This window comes from Rhinolophus hipposideros (genome assembly GCF_964194185.1).
Source record: "Rhinolophus hipposideros genome assembly, chromosome: 6".
Lineage (NCBI taxonomy): Eukaryota > Metazoa > Chordata > Mammalia > Chiroptera > Rhinolophidae > Rhinolophus > Rhinolophus hipposideros.
Genome location: NC_138052.1, coordinates 9,924,382 through 9,948,554, shown reverse-complemented (window position 1 = coordinate 9,948,554; position 24,173 = coordinate 9,924,382). Strand labels below are relative to the sequence as shown.

Here is a 24,173-nt window from a genome sequence, read left to right as displayed (position 1 = left end):
TTTTAAGTGAATTCACCCAGTTTAAAAAATTATTTTGAAACAATTTGGGGCCGATTTTGAGTGTAAGCCTCATCCGACCTAGTCCCTTTCCTGGCCTGGTTGTGTCGTTATGCAAATATTCTGCCTCCTGCTCTGTCACAGGCCTCATTTCCTCCCTGGTTTCTTTCAAGCTTTCTTTCTGAGTGCCGACTTCCAGAAGGCCCCCTGGGCTCACCTCTGTCCACAGTGCTTCACATCGCTAGAGAACAGGATTAGATCTATTTGTCCCCAGCAGGAGTTGCTGAGGAGGCAGACTGCCACCCTCCAGGCCTGACTGGCAGGCCTCTGTACCACCTTGTAAGGGGGAGCAGAGGAGCGGGATCCCAGGAGCAGAGGAAAGGCTCTTAGAGCTTCCTCTCTGGGCAGCACCTGCCTGGAGTTTTGCAGCTCTTGCCTGGCACCTGACCTAACCAGTGCTGCTAAGGCAGGCAAGAAGGGAGACAGGCCCGGGAGGGTGCAGGTGCGCTGTCCCTCTGCAAACTCACCCCCCGAGAGGGGCACTCAGCAGCCTGGCACAGAGAACTCTCCCGTGGCCTCTCCTAGACAGCACCAAAGCAGTGTCCGCCCTATTTGAAGAACTGGACAATGTAAAATACACTCTTGTTACCTCTCCTTCCAACAGCTTACCCAACATCTTCCACAAAGTGTCTGGTGATAGCCCACGACGCAACGAAAATAGCTGGGGAACCTGAGGATTAAAAAGAAAGAAAGGCACAGAAGAGAGAGGACTCAATTTTTAATACAAGCAGGTACCCCAGCCCAGGTCAAGACAAGCAGGTACCCCAGCCCAGGTAGGTAGCAGGTGCCATGGGAACCCCCTTTTAAATAAAGCACGTGTAGCCTCATGCTTCAAAAGTGCGAGGGGTGTCCTGGGAACTGAGGCAGGATCAGATGGATCCTGAAGGCCACTAGGGGCTTGGGGTCTCCTAGGAGCCCGCGTGAGACTCTGCGGGACCTCTGCAGAGGAGGGAGGGGATGAAGTGATGGCTACACTTGTGCTGTCCAGCACAGTGGCCGCTCGCCACCTGTGTCTATTGTACATGATATGTGGCTGGTCCCTTTGGAGAGGGGCTGTAAGTGCAAGACAGATGCCAGATTTGGAAGATTTGGTGCAAATAAAAGAATGCAAAATATGTTATTAACAATTTTTATATTAATGATATGTTGAAATGATACTATTTTGGTTATATTGGGTTAAAGAAAACATATGATTGAAATTAAGTTCTCCTGTTTCTTTTTACTGTGTTTACTGTGGCGACTAGAAAATTGAAGTTACAGGTGTGGCTCAGATTCTATTTCTAAAGGACATGCTTGTCTATGTGGTGAAGGATAAAAGAGCCCCAACCCTGGGCTGCTCAGTTTTCAGATCTCTAGCAGCCAGATGTCTACCCTTGCTCCAGCCGTCTACTCTCCACTCTAGGAAGGAGATTCAAGGGTTCTTCTCTGGAGGAACCAAACAGCCCCAGACATAGGCCTATGCAGGGCAATGCTGGGGCCACTTCCCAGCCCCGTCTCCCTCGAGACACATGCCCCACACACAGGGCTTTCAGTCACTCTGAGGTGACAGCCTTAAATACAACAGTCAAGGCCACTGACACCTGAGGAAAGCTGACTACGTAAAAGACACGGACCAAAACAATCAGGAAAAGGAACTCAGAGGAAACAGACCATGCAGGCTGCAGGAGGTGCTTGAACAAAACAACCCTGAGGAATAGCATCAGAGAGATAAAAGATTACATTTGCAAGACACAAACAGGATGCTGAAAACAGAGAGCATTTAGAGAACAAGGAAGAGGACTTAGACGTTTAATATAAGATAACCAAGATAAAAAAAAATTCCATAGATGGGTTGGAAGAAATACTAGGAATCACCCAGAAAGCAGGACATAAAGAGTGGAATGAAAAGTAGAAAGAAAGAATGGGAAAATTAGAGGTCATTTCCAGGATGTGCACTCTCTGATTAAAAGTTTCAGAAAGAGGAAAATAGAAGACTAGGGAGGGAAGAAATGATCAAATAGATAATGTAAGAATATTGTCCAAGAAAAGAAGGATGTGAGTTTCCAAATGAAAGGGCTACCAGAGGCCAGCAAAAAGGATGAAAACAGACTTGTGTGGGGACACATCGCTATGACATTTTAAAACACAGGGTGGGAGGCCAGTTAGCTCTGTTGGTTAAGCGTGGTGCTGATAATACCAAGGTTGCTGGTTCAATCCCCGCATGGGCCACTGTGAGCTGTGCCCTCCCTTAAAAAATTAAATAAATAAAGTCAAATAAAACACAGGGGACAGAGAGAACACCCTGCAGTTTATATATATAGAGAGAGTAAAAAGGCTCTAGAAACAGAATTACATAGCATGTCCCGTAACACCAGATGCCAAAACAGAAGGCCTTGAAAATTCTGGGGTAAAATGATTTTTCAACCTAATTGCTATGTCTAGTAAAACTGCAAATTAGGTGTGAAAATTGAACAAAGGTATTTTCAGATATGCAATGCAAAAAATGTATCTTCCAAGCACTTTTTGTTCGATAATGGAAGATGAGCTGCAACACTAGGGAGTAAGCCAAAGACAGACAAGAAATAAAGGAATAGTATTGGTGGAAGAAAAGGAAGGAAATTCTCAGCATGAAGACTAAGGAAGTTGAGCAAGTCTAGAGAACAAGCAGACCAAATAGAACAGGAAGGCAGAAGGCTCTACAAAGAACACTGGTGAAGTTAAAAGGAAACAGCAACCCAAAATGGAGTCACTTTTGCTAAGGCCTATCAAGACTTAATTTCAAACCTAATTGCAGTTTCAGCCTCTTCCAAGAGTTGGGTTTTAAACCAGTCAGCCGGGAATTCCCTGGTCAGCACTAGTGAGGTAATCTCCTGATAAGACCCCCTGCCTTCCCCTAAGTGAAGGTGAACTTGCCTGAAATAATCCATTCTATTAACTTTCTTGCCCACCCTCTTTCTGCCTATAAAACCTTCCATTTTGAATAACTTAATAAAGCCAATTAGATCTTCAAATTTACTCCATTGAATTTTGTGCTTTAACAGTGAGTATATTTGGTTGCATAGTATGCCCCTGGAATTCATGTCTACCCAGAACCTTAGAATGTGACCTTATTTGGAAATAGGGTCTTTGCAGGTGCAATTAAAATGAAATCATACTTATAGGAATGCCAGTCCATTGGGACCTAATCCAATATGACTGGCATCCTTATAGGAAGGCCAAGAAAAACACAGAAAGGAGACATAGAGGGACAAAAGCTATGTAAAGATAAAGGCAGAAATTGGGGTGATGCAGCTATACAAAGCACACCAAGGATTGCCAACAACCGCCAGAAGCTAGGAGATTGGCATGGAATATATTGTCCCTGAGAGATCCCAGAAGGAACCAACTCGGTAAAAACCTTCGTTTTCAACTTCTGGCCTCCAGAATTGAGAGAATAAATATCTGCTGTTGTAAGCCAACAACTTTGTGGCAATTTGTTACAACAGCCCTAGGAAACTAATATAGCAGGAAAAAAACAAACAAACAAATAGCAACTAATAGATTTCGTGTTGTGTTGGATGATTTGGAAAATAGCATTGGAGGGTTTTTCGATTTTGTTGGAGAATTTGGGAGAACTAATGACAGCAACACAAAACAAGTAAATTTTAAATGATTCCATGAAAATGAAAGGTTAAATATTGGAAAATCACTGTGCATCACTTGGCTCATTAATAAAATATTTACATAGTGATAATGCTTGAACGTGATTTAACCAAAAACTGTGAAAAACCCTAATGGGAGGAAGGAGGTGGTGGATGAAAAATTTTATATCCTCATTATCCATCATCAGGAGTCAACAAATAATGCCACAAATGGATAAATCAAGAAACAGTAGAACATTGTTTAGAAACATTAGAGTACATTTTAGGTGGAACAGCTATAGAATTAAAGGGCATGACCTCTGGGGAGCAAAAGTGGGGACAGGAGACTTTTTTTTTTTTTCCCCAAAGAAGACCCTTTACTGAGACCTATTTAAAACACTTTATCCTTGATTCAAATAAACTTTATCAGTTGACTGACTGAAGACTGAACGAGGTAAAGACCTCACAGTGGCAAAAATACTCCCCATCACCAATGACATCAAACTACATTCTAACTAATGCGAGTGTGAATGTACTCAGGGTCTCTGTCCAGTCTTCTTCAGAGTTCGATTGAGCACCTCAAATGTGTGAATCTGCCAGATGAAGAAATCCCCATAGCGCCTGGCAATGTTGGTGTCTGCAAAGCGGATCATGTCCTTATCGATGCAGAAGTCAACCTCAGAGGCTGACTGAAATTCGCCGTCCAGAGCAGAGATGCCGCTGGTCCACACCACGTTCTTCATTTTGTGTTTGAAGAGAAGGATCTGAATCCAGAACTCCTGCTCTCTGAGGTCCAGGAAGCCGGCCAGCTTGGCCACGGGCATGGTGGTGTAGAGCTTGAGGAAACTGCGGACGGTCAAAAGCCGGGCCTGCTGCTGGATCTCATCAGAAAACACCTTGAACAAGAAGCTCTGCAAGAAGGGCTCCAAGTGGTAGATGGGGTGCACATTGTCATAGCTGGGAGCTACAGGAGATAGGAATTTAGGGCAGGAATTGCTGCACAGTTCCTCGTAGACCTGTGTGCCGCCCTTCTGCGTGCTTAGCATCTTGTCCCCCTCCTTCTCCTGCAGCTGCAGGTGAATGCTCTCATAGGTCCCCAGGGGGTACATGGTGAGGGCGACGGCCAGCAGTGCGCACATCTGCTCGTTCTGCTTGTTAATCATCTCATATTTGTAGGTGGTCCTCTGGAACATGCTCTCGGTCCTCTGGATGTACAGGAGGCAAAGACCCAGAAGGCTTCCTGGTAGTGACGCATCCTTAGACGTGCAAAACCTACATAACAGTGTGTGGTGACTTGGCACTCGGGTTCACGCGAGTACATGATCTTCTTGTTCAGTTTGATATTCTCCAGCACCTTGATGGCCTGGTAGGAATCTCCCAACAGGGAGTGCAAACACAGAAGCCCCAGCAGGCTGAAGTAGCCAAGCATCTTGTACAGAGAGTGAAGGACATTGAGGACACTGTGAATGTTCCAGATTTTGGGATAGGAACGAAGGAAGTGAATCTCTTCTTCTTGGTGGTCTTACAGCGGTACCGGCTAAATGACTGAAACTGATAGATGAACTCATCGATGACATCCCAGAGCCACTGGTTGGGTAGTTCAAGGGGAGCAGGACCATCAGCATTAGAATGTAGTTGAAGAGGTTGTAGTAATTGTAATAGGATTCAAACCTCTGCTCCAAGGAAGGTCCCCCACTGACTTTGGCATATATGTGCCTACAGTACAATTCTTTGTACAAAATCAGGAAGACAGCATCATTACCAACCTGTGGAGCAAAGGCTTCAGCCTCAGGCCAAAGTGTATCCTTGAAGAATTTTTCTGTCAGTTTCATCCAGCTGTTCTCATAGATGTCCTGGATCTCATATACTTTCTGGTCAGTGACATCACTGGATACTCGACTGGCCTGCAGCTCATACACCTTCTGGTCAATCAAATCTGAGATGGTTTTGTGGAAATACTGGATGAAGTTTTTGATCACTTTGGGGGTCACCTGATAGGCCTGCTGTTCGTACTGATGTTCATAGGCCAGACCCTGCTTGGGACCTCCTGTGTGCATATCATCGTCGCCCAGGTAAGCATAGGGACCATAAGCAGTTTCAGACTCGTAATCATCAGCGGGGTAAGACATGGCTGCGGCCCTCGTGAAAACCGCCAGAGGTTCTGTTTTTAAATTATAAGCCTTGTAATCCTATTTAACTCTTTAGACCAAGTACATACATGATTTGATAAAAAATAACAATAAAAAAAATTCCCTGCCTCAAGTTTGGGGGCTCTGGGTAAAAAACATGGATTCTGAGGGGCACCTGTTCATTGTCTGCCATCTTTAACAGAGAGCTGGTGGGAAACTAAAACATCGATAATAGTGTGAGTCAGGGCTCTCAGTGTGGTCCCTGGACCAGCAATATCAAGGTCACTTGGGGCCTTGTTAGAAATGCAGACTCTCAGGCTCTACCCCTGGCCCACTCACTCAGAGACTCTGGGGGTGGGCCCAGACAACTAGGTTTGACACTGTGAGGGAGGAAGAAATTTTACTCTACCTTTCTTTGTTCTTCTGGCTGGTCTAATAATCAAAGCAACTTGAGTCAGATTAACAAGAGAAAATACCAAAATTAATTACATACTTACAGAAACCCCGCATACATGAGAGAGTCAGAGAGACCACATACATGAGAGGTTCAGAGACAGAAAGGGAAAATGAGGTATGCATAACATTTTGAGCTCGGAATGAGGGTTCCTTGAGGCTTCCAGGGTAGGAAGGTCTTTTGCAGGATGATAAGAAGAGCAGATGTTCGGTAATTAGAAGTTTACCCTGCCCTATAGACAGGTCAGAAAAAGTTATTTCTGATAATAACTCTTGTTATGGGCAAGTCCTCAAAGTTAAATTCTTTAAGGCAGAGGTAAAAATTTCTTCTGAGGCCACAGGGTCTCGACTGCCTTAAGCTCAAAATAATCCACATGCCAATGTGGCACATCTTGGGGACACCTCTTATGAACCCCTTCAACACACCCTCCACGTTATTCTGATGCCAGTTCCAGCTGGGGAACCCCCAGCTGAAGTTCACTGGTGAGTGGGAGCTCGGTTCATCCCCATGACAGCCAGAGGTGTCACCCTTTTCTGGGCCCAGACGGACACCCCAGCCACCTTGTAAAAGTTTTGGATAAGTATTAAAAACCTTAAAAGTATTCATTCTTTTTGATCCAGTGATCCCAATTCTAGGATTCTATGTTACACCTACAGTAAGCTCTGCCCATAAAAAGCATTCATCACTATGCTATTCATAATAGTGAAAAATTAGAAACAACTTAAATATCTAAATAATAGGTATTTGTTTAACTGCATCCACAGAGTAATTAAAAATGTTTATGGAAAAGTTGAAAGAACCCAGAGTATGTTTGTGTGTTAACAGAAAGAAACAAGATTCAAAATTCTCCATACAGAATGACCACAACTAAGTGGGGAAAACTGTGAGTAGGAAAAAGATGTCTGGACAGAAACCCCAGAAAGTGTTCAATAGATGGGACTAGAGTAATTTTTTTTCTACTTAGAAAAAAAAATTTTTTTTTGCAAAGTTTTACAGTGGACACAATATTTAAGCAACCTATCTCTGTGGAAACAAGTTGAGTACAAATTGAAGAGGGGCCATTGCTTTTGCAGGAGAAAGGCTTCTCCCAGTTGGAGACCTTTAGACTTTCTTCAGCCCCTTCATGGTCTCTCTGGGGCTGTGTAGGCCAAGAGGCCCGGAGGAGAGGAACGCGCTGTTTCATGTGCTGCTCTCTCCCTAGGCCTGCATATAGTAGATGCTTAATATTTGCAAAAGAGGGGAAGGTTCTCATTAGCTCATTGAAACGTCCTAAAATCCTGTGACAGAGACATCACAATGCAATTTTGTCTCCCCGCTAGATGATAAACCCTTCAAGTGATGGAACTGGTTTTGTTTTCGTAATCCTTATAAACCCCTCTGAGTACAAAGAAGTGCCTGAAGAAAGTTGAATAAATTATGACCCTGATATAGATGATAAAAGTGTCCAAGTTCATATAGTGAAATCCTGGCAGATGTGGAAGTGAGTTGGGCTCCAAGCTGGGTGATTTTTGGCAGAGTCGGCTGCATACGGCACGTCCCTGGTCCCCTGGCACTGGGGGACTACTGGCCTTTGCAGAGCTTCAGAGATCTGCAAAGCCCTGCAAGCTCCTGCTGGCCTACGGTCATGTGCTAATCAGGCTGCCCAAGGTCAGAGGCAGGAGGGCTCGGTGAGCGTTGCCAGGTCAGGTGACTTCCCTGAAGGTCTGATGAGGAGATAGGGCCCTTACACACAGGATTTAGACAAGCAGAAGAAGAGTGGAGGGCATTCCTGACAGGGGCACTTCTTAACGAAAAGCACCAAGAAGAAAGGATTAGGTTGATGCAAAAGGCATTGCGGTTTTTGCAATGATTTTTAACCTTTTAAACCGCAATATCTTTTGCACCAACCTAATACATGAAGCCAATGGCTGGTACACATTTCTATCCCTGTAAGCCTGTGAATCACCCCCAGGAAGCTAGTTCTCTGCCCAGAACTCAGATACATATGTCTGCCTATTAAATGAACAATTGATGAATGGATGGTGAATGGATAGATGGGTAGATGGACAAACGAATGGACAAATGGATGGATGAATAAATGGACGTTTGCTCCTTGTGGAAGAGGAGGTAAGGGACTTTGGAAGGAAGCCTTGGATCTGCCCTTGTCTATAGTGTGAGTTGAGTATATTATGCCAAATCTCTGAGCCAAGGTAATCCTCAGGGGGTTCTGAAGGTTGTTGTGATGACCAAATAATGCATGTAAAGTGCTGAGCTCAATGTCTGGCTCCTAGTAAGTGCTCAGGAAACAGGAGTTGATATCATTCTCATTGGCCAGAAAGGAAAAGGGAAAGAGATATAATGGGGCCTGCAGTTGGATGTGTTGCTTCTATTTCCTCTGCTTCCTAGAAACTGAATCCTGATTTCCTTTGGGAAGCCATGTGGTTTGAGTAGTTTCAGCCAGTCGGTGTGTTCCATTCCCTCAGGTCTCTGTGATTGGTTCAAGGAGGTGCATGAGACTTAAGCTGGTCCAATCAGAGTGAACCTCAGATTATTTGCTGGGACACAGCCCGTCTCCCATTGGATATACCAAGGAAGCCAGCAGCCCAGAAGCCACTGGCAGGTACATTGGGAGCACCAGCTGAAGGCAAAAGAAGGAAAGAAACATTGAGCTGCTGGATTTGGCCTCCTCTGAAGTTGGCAATCCCTGGACTTTGCAGTTATATGAAGCAGTTAATTTCTTTTATGTTTAAAGCCCATCTAAGCCAGATTTCCTGATACCTACAGTCAAAAGCACCCTAATTAATCCAGAAAGGAAGCAAATACGAAGACATATAAATGGAATGTCTAAGGAAGATGAGGCAACAAATATTGGGTGGTATTGAATTATAAAAGGCTTTGGATACCAGAAATGAGGGCTACATGTTAGCTATTATTTCCCATTTGACAGATAAATAAACTGAGGCCAGATAGTTAAACATCAAGTAACTTCCTAAGATTACACAAGTTAACTAACTTTAAGTGTGGGGCTTTGGACTTGGCGCCCTCTCCCACATACCACTCAGCCACCATCCCCATGGAGAAACATACCCCATCCGAAGGCAACGCACCCCTGCAGGCACTTCCTTTCTGAGAAGAAGGAGATGACAAGAAGTGTGTGGAGGTAGAGGCCTTCCACCAGCAGCCAGGCGTAGTTGGCCAGGATGCAGTACTGGAAGAAGACCATGACCAGCTTACAGCCCACCTGGACAAAGAGAGGCAGGTGAGCCCCGGGACGGGCGACTGCGGCTCCCCTCCGGTGGCCAGCCCCAAAGGAAGTGGCAGGGTGAGGTTGGGGTCAGGGGCTAGGCCATAGAGTGAGACTTTGGGGCTCATGGCCATCCCCTGTGGTCTTCCACTATGAGGAGACGAGGTCCACAGAGTTCTCTGGAAAGTGGAAGTCCACCGGCCAGCCGGCTCAGTCAAGATGGTTCATGGGTCATAGCAGAAGCAGGAACTGCATTCAAATTCAGGAACTGTCTGCCAGTTGTAAAATTGTGTCAGATGCCCAACTCCCAACTCTCTCATTTTTCAGATGAGGAAATTGAGGCCTAGAGAAGAGATGGGATACCTGAGCAAAGGGTGAAAATGCTTTCCAGGCTCAGTCTCCAGAAAGAGAGGAAGAAGGGACATACCAAGTATGTTAGGAGGCAACATTGATTATAGCAAAAATGGCCAATGACCGGTACACGGCATGTGGACTGGAGACCTTTATGCCTGATGAAGACGCCACAGTGCTGGCCTTGCCAGATGCGGTGACTCTTACAACAGGCACGTCCCTTGCAGGAATCCCTGGAAGCTATGCCTGAGAGATTGGGGGGGCGTCACGCCAGCCCAGCTCCCATACTTGCGCCATGAGGGTCCTCTTTCCTTTCACTGAGCTGTCCCCTAGGGAAAGGGCAGCTCCTGGGATGGCCTGAGGGCTTTTGCATGGGCAGCTATGAGGTCAATCCACAGAGGAGGAGTGCCCACTGCTGCCCTCTGGTCAGCTGTGGTTCCCACCCTCTGGCCTCCCAGAGACTCTGATTCCAGGCATGGTCCATGGTTGGCTTGCAAGTCTGATGTTAATAGAATCCAAGAAGGTCCCTGCTGGGCACTGCTGGACTTCTCCACCTCTGGTCATGATGGGGTGGAGCCTGAATTTCAGTCTCCTGACTACCAGTCTGGTGTTATTTTATCCTGGAGATGTCCCTGAGAGTCATGGTCCCTACTTCAGGGACCTCTCAGTTTGAGTCAGAAAACACACACACACACACACACACACACATCAACAAAGCTATAAACAACGCAAACTTATTAGATCTGTAAGGAGTTACAGATGTGAGCGGTGGAAAGTGGCACACAGGGTGGCTGAACTGATGTCAATTTCCAATCTTCTCCCTCACTTGCCTTTGCTTTTGTAGACTATGATAGTAAAAAACTCCATCTCCCAGCTTCCTTTGCAGTTAGGTGTGTGGTGTCATGACCCAGTTCTCCCTCGTGAGAGGTAGGTGGGAATCTTAGAGAGGGCGTTCTTTCCCAAATGAAAAGGCAAAGTTTCCCAAACAGAAAAAAATGTTTAACCTTTGACTTTGCTCCTTCTTGTCTGGAATGTGGGTGTGAGGCCTGGGGTTGCAGCAGCCATATTGCAAACATGTGGTATAAAACATGGGATCAAGAATGACAGAGCAGAAAGAGGGAACATGACTGTGTCCCTCACGGAGTCATGGAGCCACTGTGCCACCTCTGGATTGCCCATCTGTGGACGGCTTGTGTGGACACAACGCCCATCTGTTTAAGCCACTGATGTGCAGTTTTCTGTTATGTGCACGAAAAAGTTTTGTGCACGATTCCCAACTGACACAAATATTGCAATGAATTAAGACTCATCTGAGCATTCAGAAGGAAGAAAACGGTTAGATTTTTAAAAACGTGATTGTTTTACTACAGCGCAGTGTGTGCAGACATAAAGGTATATGCTCACCCTTTTCTTTCTATAACCAACCACAACCCTCTCTATACTTGGTCATCTGTCTACAGCTGGGGTTTGGCAAGAGTAGAGAAAAGAAGAGCCTTGCTATGTAGCGAAACCCCAGAGTGGCTAATCCACTCCTGGACACTGGGAGTTGAGCAGCAGCCCCCGCGGGCTTCCCAACAAGCTGATATCACATATGCCCCAGACTGCGCATGTGGAGACATGGGACCCTCCCTGAAGCTCCTGGCCCAGCCTCAGTACTTGTTCCCTTACATGAGGTCTTAAGTGCAGCCTCAGCGGGGACTTCAGGGAAAGACACCCTCCCCACACTTAGGCCAGGGAAGGCAGGCAGGCCTAACTACAGCCTGGGGCATGCAGGCACGTTACCCTGTGGGTATCACACTGGAAGCTATCGTCTGAGGAGAAGAGTACAGCATCCTTGATGAAGATGGATAGGGCACGCAGGATGAAGGACACAAACAGGTGCATGTGGATGTAGTTTCGGGTGCAGTGGAGCCTCCTGGAGGGAGAGAAAGCAGAGCCATTGGGGCCAGAGATGGGGGAGGGGCTAGGGCTCAGCCACGTCAGCCCCTCCCCCAACGAACAGGGGAAACCCAGGCCCTGGACATCAGCTCTTTCCAGGTGATACATCTATCTATATCTCTCGTTAGCAGAACCTAATGAGAATCCACGCCCCCAGGTGCCCACTCCACTCTGTCTTATGGTGTAATTAAAAAAAAAAGTATAGGGCAACATTATATTCTGACCTACTACCATCTCCAGCTCCCAGAATTGTTAGAGGGGTGGGGGTGCCAGAGGAGGGCAACTAGAATGGGAGTGGGCAAGCAACATAGAAAGTACACAGTCTGCAGGGAGAAATCAGATCCAGGCTCTGCAACTTATTAGTTACATCACCCTGAGCAAGCCTTTTCACTCCTCAGAGCCTGGGTTTCCTCCTTTGCTATAGTGGACAGAAGTCTGTTACTTGCTCCTATTCTTCAGGTGCCACAACCAGGCTTTCTATGGGGAACCTGTTCCAGCTCTAGGCTGGTTTGACTCCATCCTTCTACCCGGGGAAGAGGCTTTCTTTGTCCTGATGCTGCTGATCTGGGAGAATGTACCCCTGCAGCTACTCGTGTCTGCCTCTGTCCCCTCTGCAGAAAGCCCATCTGAGGATGAGGCCACTGCAGGCAGAGAAATAAAGAGAGACAGACCTCGTTCTGCTGATAACTTTGAGCACCCAGATCCAGCCATGGCTAAAGTCAGATGCCCTTGAACTCATCAGTTACGTGGGTTAGGTCATGTTTGCTTTCCTAAGCTGTTTGAAGGTGGATTTCTGTTTCTTGCAACAAAGAGTCTGGCTAACACACCTGTAAAATGGGGGTGATGATACCTCTCTCGTAGCATTGAGTAAAAATTAGAAATAACACATGTAAAGCAGTAAGTTCTTAGTAATGCTCAGTAAATGTTGAATGCATAAAAGAATGAACAAGGTCACAGGACCTTCACAGGAAATTCAGCCCCAGGAACTTTTGTCACAGCTAAGCTTTAGACGAAAGGGTAACCAAGGGGTCCACCCAGACCTTCCTCCTCTGGCCTGAGCAGTTAAAAAAGATGCAAAGTCTGTGTGGTGGGAAGGCTGGGAAGACGGAGAGCTGGCAGCGTATTCTCACCGGAAACCGCAGAGGATGCTGAGGGCAACCAGGAGCATCACCAGGGAGGAGCTGTAGCCCACGGTGTACATGACCTTCAGCTTCAGGAGGTACTTGTGCTGTAGAAAGAGGCGTGTGTCAGTCCCACGGGCCCTCCTAGCTGGTTCTGCCCTTTTCTGCCTCAGAGTGTACCTGCTTCAGGCTGCTTGAACCCCTTCCACTGGGACTGCTTTGCTGGTCACACCCTAAGGACACCAATTCATGGACTTGTAATACCTTGGCTTTGGAAACGATCATCTGATGCCAATTCAAACTTCTAGCCCATGTTTAAGGCCTGTACAGCACCCTGAATTCAAGGCTTTACTTGAATACTTCCGGGAACAAGGAAGTCATTTAGTATACAACAGTGCAAAATATTAGATAATTTTTTTCTCGTGTAAAGCTAAAATCTGTTACCTTTAAAATTACACTTATTGGTCCTTTTTGTTTCTGGAGCCACTTAAACTGAATTTGTCTTGCACCTCAGGCCTGTCTTTATTTTAACAATAAACTTTTCATTTTAGAACAGTTTGAGACTTACAGAAAAGTTACAAAGATCTTACAGAGAGGCCTATGATTTTTTAATACAGCTATTCCACCCATCCGTCCCTCACTTATCTTCTCAGCATTAAACATTCCCTGTGTCCTTCATCTCTTTCCACAGACCTTCACCATTTTGCTCAATTAATACGCCCCAGTTTGTCAATGTCCTTCTTAAATAAGACACCCAGAATTGGATAGCTGAAAAGCTCCAGATATCCTCTGACCAAGAAGAAGTAGAGTGGGACCATCACCTCCCCTAATCTGCACACTGCACTTCTATTAATGCAGCCAATCAGGCATTTACTTGTTCAGCAGCCACTTCACACTACTGGTTCATCTTTGATTTTAAAAGATCTCAATGGAATAAAATAATGTGACATATAGAGATAAAGGTGAAGACCTGCATTTAGGTTCAAAAAATAAATTGTATAACAGTCTCAACATGAATCAAGAAAATAAAAATTAAAACAATAATGCTTCATCATTTTTTGTCAACCAGATTAACAGATATTTGAAACTAATAATATTCTATGCAGGTTGAGGGTATAGTGAAATAAAAATTGGTTTAATCGCTGGAAAGTAACATGTATCAAGAATATTTAAAATGGGATTCCTTTTGACTTCCTTTTTACCTCTAGGAATTAATTCTAAGAAATAATTGGGCCAGCCAGGTGGCTCAGGTGGGTGGAGCACCTTGCTCCTAACACCGAGGTCACCGGTTTGATTCCCACATGGGCCAGTGAGCTGTGCCCTCTACAGCTAAGATTGTGAACAACGGCTCTCCCTGGAGCTGGGCTGCCATGTGCTTTCATGAGCGGCCGGCAGCCAGCATGAGTAGTCGGCCGCTGGTGAGAGCTGGTGAGAGCTGCTGTGAGCTGCCTTGAGTAGCCGACCAAAGGCCGGCAACCGACTGCCTCAGCGGGAGGGAGCGCAAGGCTCATAATACCAGCATGGGCCAGGGAGCTGTGTCCTACACAACTAGACTGAGAAACAACGGCTTGAACCGGAGTGAGGGGGGGTGGAAGAAGGGAGAGAAAAAAAGAAATAATCAGAAATATGGAAGCATATTTATATATAAAGATGTTTATCACAGAACTATGTGATGAAAAACACTTGTCCAACAATAGAAGAAGAGTTAACTAAATTATTTTAAATCCAAACCATTTTAATGTTATGTCACCATTAAAATGCTGTTTACCAAGAGTTTTAAAAGCTGTCAGGACATGCTAAGAATGTCATGTTAAATGAAAAGGCAGAATACAATTTTCACATGTACAGGGTGATTGCCACTATACGTAAAAAAAAGTGTTAGGTTGAACTATATGAAATTGCCTTTATTTGTAGATCAAAAATGATTGAATATGGGCCATTTCATGTGGTTCAGTCTCATACATGCACAGAAACAAGTTTGTAAAGAGATGTGTTAATGTTAATACTGATTAACTTTAGATGACGTTTGTGGATTGAGTTGTTATTTTCATTTGCATTTTTATACACTTTTCATTTTTCTACAGTGGGTAAGTACTACTTTATAACCAGAAGAAAAGGGGGTAACTAATTAAAAAAGAAGATAGGCACAGGAATAATATTGGGGAAACCTGGCTGACAGCTGTTCATATGAAAATGACCTTGAGGTCAGAATGGCCAAAGCTTCATGGTTTTAAGGAACTGTGCTACAGAAAAAGAACACAGGCTTCAGATCCAAGAGACAAGGGTTCCAATCCCAGGACTGTTACTCACCAGCTGTGACACCTTGGGCAAATTACTTAACTTCTCTGAGTCTCAGATTCCTCATCTGCAAAATGGGGATAATATCTACCTTGCAGGCTTGTTGGAAGAACAAATAAGGTATCGACTAGAGTATTTAGACAGTGCCTGGCACTTGGAAGACACTCAGTGCGTGTTAGTCTTTCCCCACCATCCACCGTCCACTCCCATCATCCACCCTTCAACATGAGTCAGTGGTAGGAGATTGTTGTGTAAGATTGTGGTAGGAAGTATGAGGTATGAGGTCGCTGCTAGAAAAATTAGGCCTACTCTCAGTTACATGAATGGAGTGCTGTGGAGCTGCCAGCCACGTTGGAGTGTTTGGAGTGTTTGGTCCAGTCCTGGGCATGTTATTTTAAGAGGCACATTAATAAATTGGAGCATTTCCAGAGGAGGGCGATTGTGTCATCTGAAGAGTGCATGAACTGGGTACATTACACCTGGAGGGAAAAAACAAACAAACTTAGGGAAGGAAAGTATTAGAACAATTGACATGTAGAAGAGTAAGGCAATTGTGTGAGCTCCTGTGGGAGGAAGTTACCAGAAAGGAGATTTGACTCAGAGTGACTAAAACTTTGTGACAGCAGGCGGTGACCTTTGACAAGACAGCTGCTGTGCGACATACTCTTCCCCACTGATGTACTAACAATCCCAGAAGCCAGCAGCCACCTTACAGGGACAAGGGGGAGAAGCACAAGGGCAGGAGGCTGCATTAGATTAAGGGTGCCTAGACTTTGCGACATCAAAGAGAGTGAAATGTCAAAATGTTGGAAGATCAACATGGGACGCATGTTCAGGATGAGCTCCATAGCTGAGGGTGTTGGCCTCATCCCAGGGATGCCTCGTTTGCAGCCCGCATTTCAGGAGCAGTCTGGGTCAGCCTATGGCAGCATGAGGAGGTACAGGTGCTAAGCATAGAGTGTTCAGGCTGAATATTCTGTACCGTCCGGTGGCTGGGGTCATTGTCTGTCGAGTGACCCTCAGACACCTGGGCCAGCTCTCATGCAGACCTGCTCCTGCCTTGTGTCTTTAAGCTCTGACCCAGAAGGAGCGCTGTTCCCAGGAGGGCTGATGCCACCTCAGTGCCCCAGCCCTTGACATTTGCAACTGTCCGTCACCCTCCAGAGAGCTTGGGGTCCAGAAGTCTCAGTGCTGTCTGTTCTGGGTCAAGTTGCCTATCTCTCTGCTGTATATCTTGACTGGGCCACCTTCCTTCTATATCCTCTAGATCAGAGTCACCAGACTTTTTCCATAAAAGGATAAATAATAAATATTTTAGGTTTTGGGTGCCATACGATCTCTTTTGTAACTACTTAATTGTGCCCTTGCAGTGCAAATGGGTACAGCTGTGTTTCAATAAAACTTTATTTGCAAAAGCAAGCGGTGGGCCAGATTTGGCCCAAGGACCAATCTCTGCTCTAGCTATGCAGACTCCATTTTATTTATTTAAGGGGAAGCTTTGCCTTGTCTTTCTGCCAATCTGAATCAACTATTGGCATTTGTCAATGATAGAGTGGTGAGTGCCAAGTAAGGCAGTTGAAGAAAAACCAACAAATGCACTTTGACCATCATTTGATTAAAAGAAAACAAGACATTTCATCAATTAGACATATAATGATACAAATCTCAGAATAAAAGACAAGCTTTATGCCAGTTTCTGGGCCAGCATTTAGGGACCAGTGAATCATATGGTCTGAAATCTTTCTAATCTCAGGGACTTTTATATTTTTTTATGTCAGCTGAAGCCAAGGTAGGTCTCCTTTCTACTATTTTTGGACAATTAATTATCTGAATTAAGTCCAAATTTTGCATTTATTTTTGTCAAGTTTCAGCTCCTTGTTTTAGGATTTTATAGTCTTGACTTACCATGACTATCACAGTTAGGGCCCTGGCTCATTCTTTTCCAGATGACGAGTCTAAACCAAAAGTTCTCATGTGTGGTTTTGATAGATATAATTCACTAAAACAAAAGCTCTTTGGGGTCCTCCATAATTCTTAAAAGTGTAAAAGGGTCCCAAAGCTAAAAAGTTTAAGAAGTGCTGGCATAAGCCAATCAAGTACCCCAGCCTTCTGCCAGGGATGGTCCAGTGGTGGGCAGACTTAAGTCACTTTGGGCCAGTGAGATGCCTGGACAGGCTGGTTTGCTGGGGGTTTGGGTAAAGAAATTTCCTTGCTCCTAGGAAGAAGCTCTAGGAAGTCAGACTGTCCCTCTTCCTGGACAAGCAGACATGGGGAAGTCTGTGGCTGCAGTCAACAATGGCAGTCATTTGATAACAGGAGAGTTGCCAGCCTTGGGAAGAAACCACCGGGGGAGCAGAAAGAGACGGAAAGAAGCTGGTCCTCGGCGGGGCTTTGCAGTGTTTCTTCATCCAGGAGTCCTGACACAGTTCTCTGCACCCCCAGGTCCAAGAGCCACATTTACGCATTAAGGCAGTTGGAATTTGTTCTTTGCAGCCCATAGCATCCTTTTGAACCTCTGACGTGCCACGCATCATAAAAGTGTTCCCTCCTAATTTTATGGAGTTTACACATGTGATAGACATAAGCCCCGTCTCCATAGAAGTCAGATGGCAGCGGCAATCTGCCCCCCCCCCCAGCACCACACGTACCCCACTGACCAACTCTTGTGGAGGCCCATTATTAGATTACCCCATTCTGGCCAGATCTGAAGACCGCATGTGTTTTCCCCAACTGGAAAGCAAGCCCTGAGAGGAAAGAAACTCCATCCTTCGTAGAGATCCCCCAATCAGACGTCTTCATTTAGAGCCAGGCTGGTTATAGAGAGCAGAGTCTCACAGAAAACCCAGAAGGGGGTGTGGTCTGCCTCCCTGCTACATTCTTTCTCCCTTACATCTGCTGCTCACCCCTCTGTGCTTCTCTAACATGACCCTACATCAGCCTCGAAGGGAGATGCAAGCCTGTCCGTCCTATTTCCACCGGGCAGTTTAGCTCACGGAACTGCTAAAACTGCATCTCCTGGATGGCACCCACCTTCATGGGGCAGCGGCAGGAGATAGATGGGGAACACTGGCTCTTTTTGGAGCTACGCTTGGTTTGAATCCTGCCTCCATAACTATCTTTTCCCCCCTTGATTTCCCTCCCACCAGTTTTATTGATATAATTAGCATATATGATTGCATAAGTTTAAGGTGTATGGCATAATGATTTGGCTTAAATACATGGTGAAATGGTACCACAATACGTTTACTTAACACCCATCATCTCATACAGATATATAAAAAAAAAAGAAAAAATGGTTTCTCCTTGTGATGAGAACTCTTAGGATTTATTCTCTTAGCAACTGTCATATATGCCACACGGCAGTGTTAACCGTTGTACATTACACCCTCAGCACTTATCTAATAACTTCAAGTTTGTAACTTTGGACCACTTTCATCCAATTCCCTACTCCCCAACCCAGCCTCTGGTAACCACAAATCTGATCTCTTTTACTATAAGTTTGGTTTTTTTGTTTGGGTTTTTTTGTTTGTTTGTTTTTAGATACCACATATAAGTGAGATGATACTGTATTTTTCATTCTCTGTCTGACTCATTTCATTTAGCATAATGCTCCCAAGGTCCATCCATGTTTCTGCCAATAGCAGGACTTCCTTCTCTTTTATGGCTGAGAAATATTCCATTGTGTACATGTACCACAATTTCTTCATCCATTCATCTATCCGATGGACACCTAGGCTGTGTCCACGCTTTGGCTATTGCTAGTAATGCTGCCGTGAACGTAGTGGTGCAGATATCTCTTTAATATCTGCCTCCATTACTTTCTAAGCATTTTCCTTCATCCCTCTGAGCCTCAGTTTCCTCATCTGCAAAATGGAGAAAATAATGAACTTAAATGAATCCTTTTGAGGATTTAATGGAACATGGCACATGCTCAGTACAATAACAAATATTTATTGGGCACTTTAGAGGTGCCAGGCATTGTGCTAGGCACTGGGGGCCTGGAAATGAATAAGACTCGTTTCAGTTTGTCACTGCTGTATCTCCGTACTTAGAACCATACCTTGCCCATAGTAGACGCTCAATAAAGGTTTGCTGAGTAAATTAATACCTTTGAGGCGATCATATTTTAGTGAGAGAGATGGATGCACAAGGCACATGCTGACGATTTAACATAATACAGTAAGGGAATAAATGGAGGCCAACACAGTGTGTGTATGTGTTAAAGGTGCCCTTCCTGGGACGACAGGAAGTAAGAACTTTCTCGTACTGAAGGGCTGGGGTGGAGTTTTGAAGGATGTCTACAAAGCAGTTAGGAAGAGTGAAGAGGGATGGGTTCTCTGAAACTGGTGGCAACCTCACAGAGGACCTCCGGGGGCACCCAAGGAAGTTCAGCCCATGGCTCACAGTGTACTTCTTTCAAACCAGGACTGCCCTATGGCTGGGCTCTCTCCTTCCTATCAGAGCCCAAGACTCCTTTGACAACAAACATTTATTGAGCTCTTACTATGGCCGGGCACCCTTCTCAACGCTTCCATGGATTGAGTCATTTAGTTCTCTTGACAAGCCTGTGAGGTCAGAACTATTGTTAACCCCATTTCCCTGATGAAGAAACTGAGGCATAGAGAAGTGAAGTCCTCCCCCGCCTCACCAAGGTCACAGGTCAAGGTTGAGACTCACCAGTCTTGTTCCGAGCATTTAGCCACCACGTTGCTTCTCTTTTGGTTTCATGACTAAATGACCCGCAGTCTCATGGTGGCAAATGGCAGTTATCATTATGCCATGGTTTTCATGACCAGCATCTCAGGGCTGATAGACCAGGGCAGTGATGCAGGCCCCTGAACCCCCGTCGATGAGCAGGGGAGGGGTGCGTGGGAGGGGCAGCCCCCAGGTCCCCTGCCCTTGGCCCTGGGCTGACTGCACTCCCTGCTCTGCCAAGGCCCCGTCTGTGGGGGGAGGGGGGACAGGCTTACCCGCTTCTCGTTGGCTTTGGTGGTTGAGTCGTTCACATTAACCCCACAGGCCAGGTCCGGCCTGGGGAACGTTTCTGACCAGCCGCCCTGTGTGCAGTTTCGAAACATGGAACCTGTGGGTGCCAAGCATCCTGTGGGTGAGTGGTGGGGACGAAGGACAGACGGCTGTGTCTCCTGGGTGCCCTTGGCCATACATTAGGGGCAGCCTGGAGCTTCCTGCTGTCACTCTGTCCCCAGCTACCTTTCTCTGAACTACACAGTCAGCTCCCCCTTGGCCCAGCTGATCTTCGAAGAATATGTAAATCAGTCAGTCAGGAAAAGTGGTGGGAAACGTACGTAGGTGGGTGGACCTCGAGGGGGCAAAGACCTGGGAGGGGTGTGTGTGTGTGTGTGTGTGTGTGCACTAGCGTGTGTGTGCGTGTGTGTGTGAAAGAGCGAGAGAACTTGCGATCCTTGACACTGCGACCTACAAAGCAAGCTGGCCCTGAACAAACACCCCCTCCCAGTGTCCAGTCACTGATTGCCTTCCTCCCACTGCCCCCCACACCCCCACATCCCACTGTGCCAAGCACTAGGGCACCATAGATGAGGGAGGCTGAATGACTCATGTGGCAGCACCCAATAGTCCCAACAACTCTTCTCAACCAGACCCCAGGCCGCAAACAGCCAGGCCACTGCAGAACTTCCAGGGTCACTGCTCCCCGGTCCAGCTTGCTGTCCTCGGGGGCCCAGCCCCACTCCAGGGCCCTCTTAGACCCATGTGCCATGGCAACCTCACCCTGGGTCTGTCCACTCCCATCTCACTCCTCGCTCTTCCCTCTCCAGGCCCCAAACTCAACTCCAAGGTCCCTTGGTGCTCCAGTGGGGGCTACCCCTCCCCGCCCTCCACCCCCAGTGGCTGATCTGCCACTTCCAGCTTTTTAAGCTCACTGCCCCATACCTCCAACACAGGGCTATATCGCCGCGTAGTGAGGGCAATGGCTTCCCTCCTCCCCTAGCAGATGATGAGCTTCCAAGGGCTCCCCAGGGCCTGCCCACAGTCCTTGCCCATCAAACATTTGCCAGCTGTCTACAAAAGCAAATGAGTGGGGATGAAGAGCCCACCCTAAGCTCTTTTATAAAGAAGACGGGAGAGCCTGCCCACAAGGAGCTTTCAGAGCAGGAGCCCAGAGACTGGAGAAGGGGAGCTGCCAATCAAGAAGGAAGTCTTGGAAACTCACTAAGAGGGGTTTTGCTCCTTGGAATGACTGGCCCAGCTGCATCCTTGGGATTGCCAGAGGGCCAATTCCTGGTCCCCAGGTCTAGCTGCTGTGGGTGTTGCAAGGGTGCAGGGAGCTGATTACAGCCCTGTAGATAGGAGCTTAACTACCCCAGCTGGGCTAGCATGTTCCTCTTAACAGGCGCCGAGGTCTGCGTCACTACTCACAGGGTTTAGGGTCAAATGGGTTCCACTGAGATGGGGAAATATGGCTGGCATTTCTAGAATCAGCCGCTATGCTAACATATAGATTCTGATCTAATCCTCACAGCGTCCCAGCGAGGGAGGTGCTGCTGGCCTATTTTACAGATGAGAAAACCAAGGCTCAGAATTGGGCAACAGTGCCTAGATAGTACATGCCCCATCACTGTACCACCCTCCTGCCTGACCCTCTTCCTGCCGACCCAGGAACAACAGGAGCAACAGGAGACTGTGGCTTTTGGGCTCTAAAAATGCCAGGCCTATCAAGTCTCATGAAGCCAAAAGCACAGGTTTAGAACCAGCCAGATCTGAATTCAAAACCCAGCACTGCCTCTAGGTTGCCATGTGACCTGAGGTGCACCACTTTGCCAAATGGGAATAATCACCCACGCTGCAGGACTGAGCAGGAAACGTGATGGCCCGTGGAAATTGCCCTGGCAGGTGCCATGCACAAAATGGGCACCACAGTATGACTCCCCACTGCTCTGGCCTTTCTAAAATTGACGAGAAGCGATAGGACTCGGAGTCTTGGAATGCAAAAGATGGGTAGAAGATTTCTGTGATCAGGTCAAGGGTACGAGGCTGTCAAACAGGAAAGCATGGTGGCCAAATTTAGGCTGGTTGGATGGGATGGTGAGTTCAGAGATTATAAACCTTGGAGCCCAGAATGTGTTGTCAGCTTGCCCACAGGCCGGGCTGCCTATTTGAGGCCGTCTCCTCACTGACCCAGCAGGATTCCCATGACAGAGGCTGCATGGGACCCAGGCCATGGCCCAGAGCATCTAACAAAGCAGTACCTTCGCTGACCAGGCACTCAGCAGAACTGCAGAGGAGACAAGTGTCGGGCTCTCTCCCACTTCCCTTGGATTTAATGCCTAATAGAAAAGGGGTCCTTACCAGGTTCTGGCCAATGTACACTCAAAGACTCTTGAAAGTACGGTCAGTAATTTTGTGCACATACATAATGCAGTTTGGGGAAGAGCCAGTCCAAAGCTTTCATCTGATTCTCAAAAGGCTCTAGGACTCTAATGAGGTTAGGAACCTCTCTTGCTTTAAGACTCCAATCCCCACTAAGATAAAAGGGAAAGAGGGCCAAAGCCTGAGGCTCTCTGGGAAGTATGTTTTTTCAATAAGGAACTCTGGAAGACCAATGCCCTTTTAAGAATCAAAGGAATGCATCCTAGAAGGAACATTCTAGGCCCTGACACACACACACAGAGAAATATCTGGGTAGAATCGAGCTTGCAGTTTCTCCAGTCACGCGGACACCCATCCTGTCCGGGCCCATGTAGTGGACGCCCTGAGACAGAAGTAATTTATTAGTATGTCCTTCTTTCTAAAGGAAGGCACCAGAACGCCAGGTTGTCCTCCCTCGCTTGGGGTGGGGAGCCCTGGAATCCTGGCAGACACCACCGAGGGAAGCCTTTACTCCTGAGAGAAGACAAAAGGGCTGGGATCTAACCGGACCTCAGGTGGATCTATGGGGAAGAAGGTACTGGTGGGAGGATGGTTCTTGGTGGGAGCTGACCGGTCCTGACCTATGCCCCTGGGCCTGCCAGTGCCCTGGGCCTGGGGTTAGGTATGAGCAGGGTGCTCCCCAGGGCGACATGATCCCCACCCCTTCCCCTGGTGGCCTGTGCAATAGCGCTCAGCAGGTAGCGCCCCAGTGAAGGACACCAGGGAGGGTCCTGCGGCCCCGCAGCGCCACCATGTGGCAGCAAGAAGGAGCTGCAGCAGAGGTAGGAGTAGGACCCCAGTTTCCTTCCAGACAGCCCGCAGCCCTGGCACTGCACCCCTGGGTAACCCCCGCTGGGTCTTGAGCAATAAAGAGTTGGGGTGTCTCAAGAAGGAGACAGCGGGCTTCTACTTAGTGAGGCAGGCAGAGATTCAAGCAACTGATTGGGGAGGGGTGTGGCCGTGAGCAGGGCTCTGCAGACTGGCAGGCGGGATGCTGGCAGGAGAGGTACAGCCACTGTGGCTCTGGGAAAACTGTGAAGGGAGCACTGGGAAGGGGGACGAGCTGCCAGTCCCTCCAACAGGAGATCTGGGCTAGCCGAGGGGGAGCACCGCAGGGAGAGTCAGCCAGGTCTGGCCCTGGCCTGCACCTGACCAGCGAGTTACTTAAGGTCAACAGTGTCTGGATTAATTTCCTGTGTTCGGAGATCAACGGATCCCAGAGACAGACACGGAGGGGTCATGCCAGGAGATAAAGTCTGTTGGTTAGTTTGCTCGCCTGTGTGTGTGCATGTGGGGTGTGTAGGGGGCAGAGAGAGGAAGGACAAGAAGGGACAGAAGAGACAAAGATATTTAAAATGTATTTCCGAGCACAGCCTTACAGGAGTGGTGTTATTTATTCTCCCCATTTTACAGGTGAGAAAATTGAAGCTCAGAGACAATTTGAGTAACTGGGGCCCAGAGGCAGAGACTAACACTCAACTGAATCCGATTTTCCTATGTCCGTTCCAGTTAGCTGTCACCATATGACTTGAGTTCTGGCAGAGGAAATGAGGGCAGAAGTGCCATCACCTTCAGGCCTGGTCCTTCCCTGGCTGATCCTCTGGGTCCTTTCCTTTG

The 24,173-nt window shown here is 47.0% G+C and overlaps 2 protein-coding genes across 3 annotated transcripts in view; both read right to left on the bottom strand.

Annotated features, from left to right (window-relative positions):
- Nucleotides 1–24,173, bottom strand: part of SCTR (secretin receptor) — a 71,450-nt gene that overhangs the window by 12,010 nt on the left and 35,267 nt on the right. For both annotated transcript variants that reach the window (XM_081051695.1, XM_081051696.1), the window contains 5 exons: nt 20,141–20,253; nt 12,882–12,979; nt 11,596–11,728; nt 9,306–9,459; nt 667–727 (listed from right to left, as the gene is read on the bottom strand). In XM_081051695.1, coding sequence (XP_080907821.1) covers nt 667–727; nt 9,306–9,459; nt 11,596–11,728; nt 12,882–12,979; nt 20,141–20,253 — 559 coding nt within the window. The remainder of the gene's footprint in view (nt 1–666; nt 728–9,305; nt 9,460–11,595; nt 11,729–12,881; nt 12,980–20,140; nt 20,254–24,173) is intronic.
- LOC308498908 (eukaryotic translation initiation factor 3 subunit L-like) lies at nt 4,193–5,785 on the bottom strand (the record flags this gene model as incomplete). Its single annotated transcript, XM_081051694.1, is given in 4 exon segments — nt 4,193–4,878; nt 4,881–5,165; nt 5,168–5,284; nt 5,287–5,785. Coding segments are annotated over 4 exon segments (1,587 nt in total).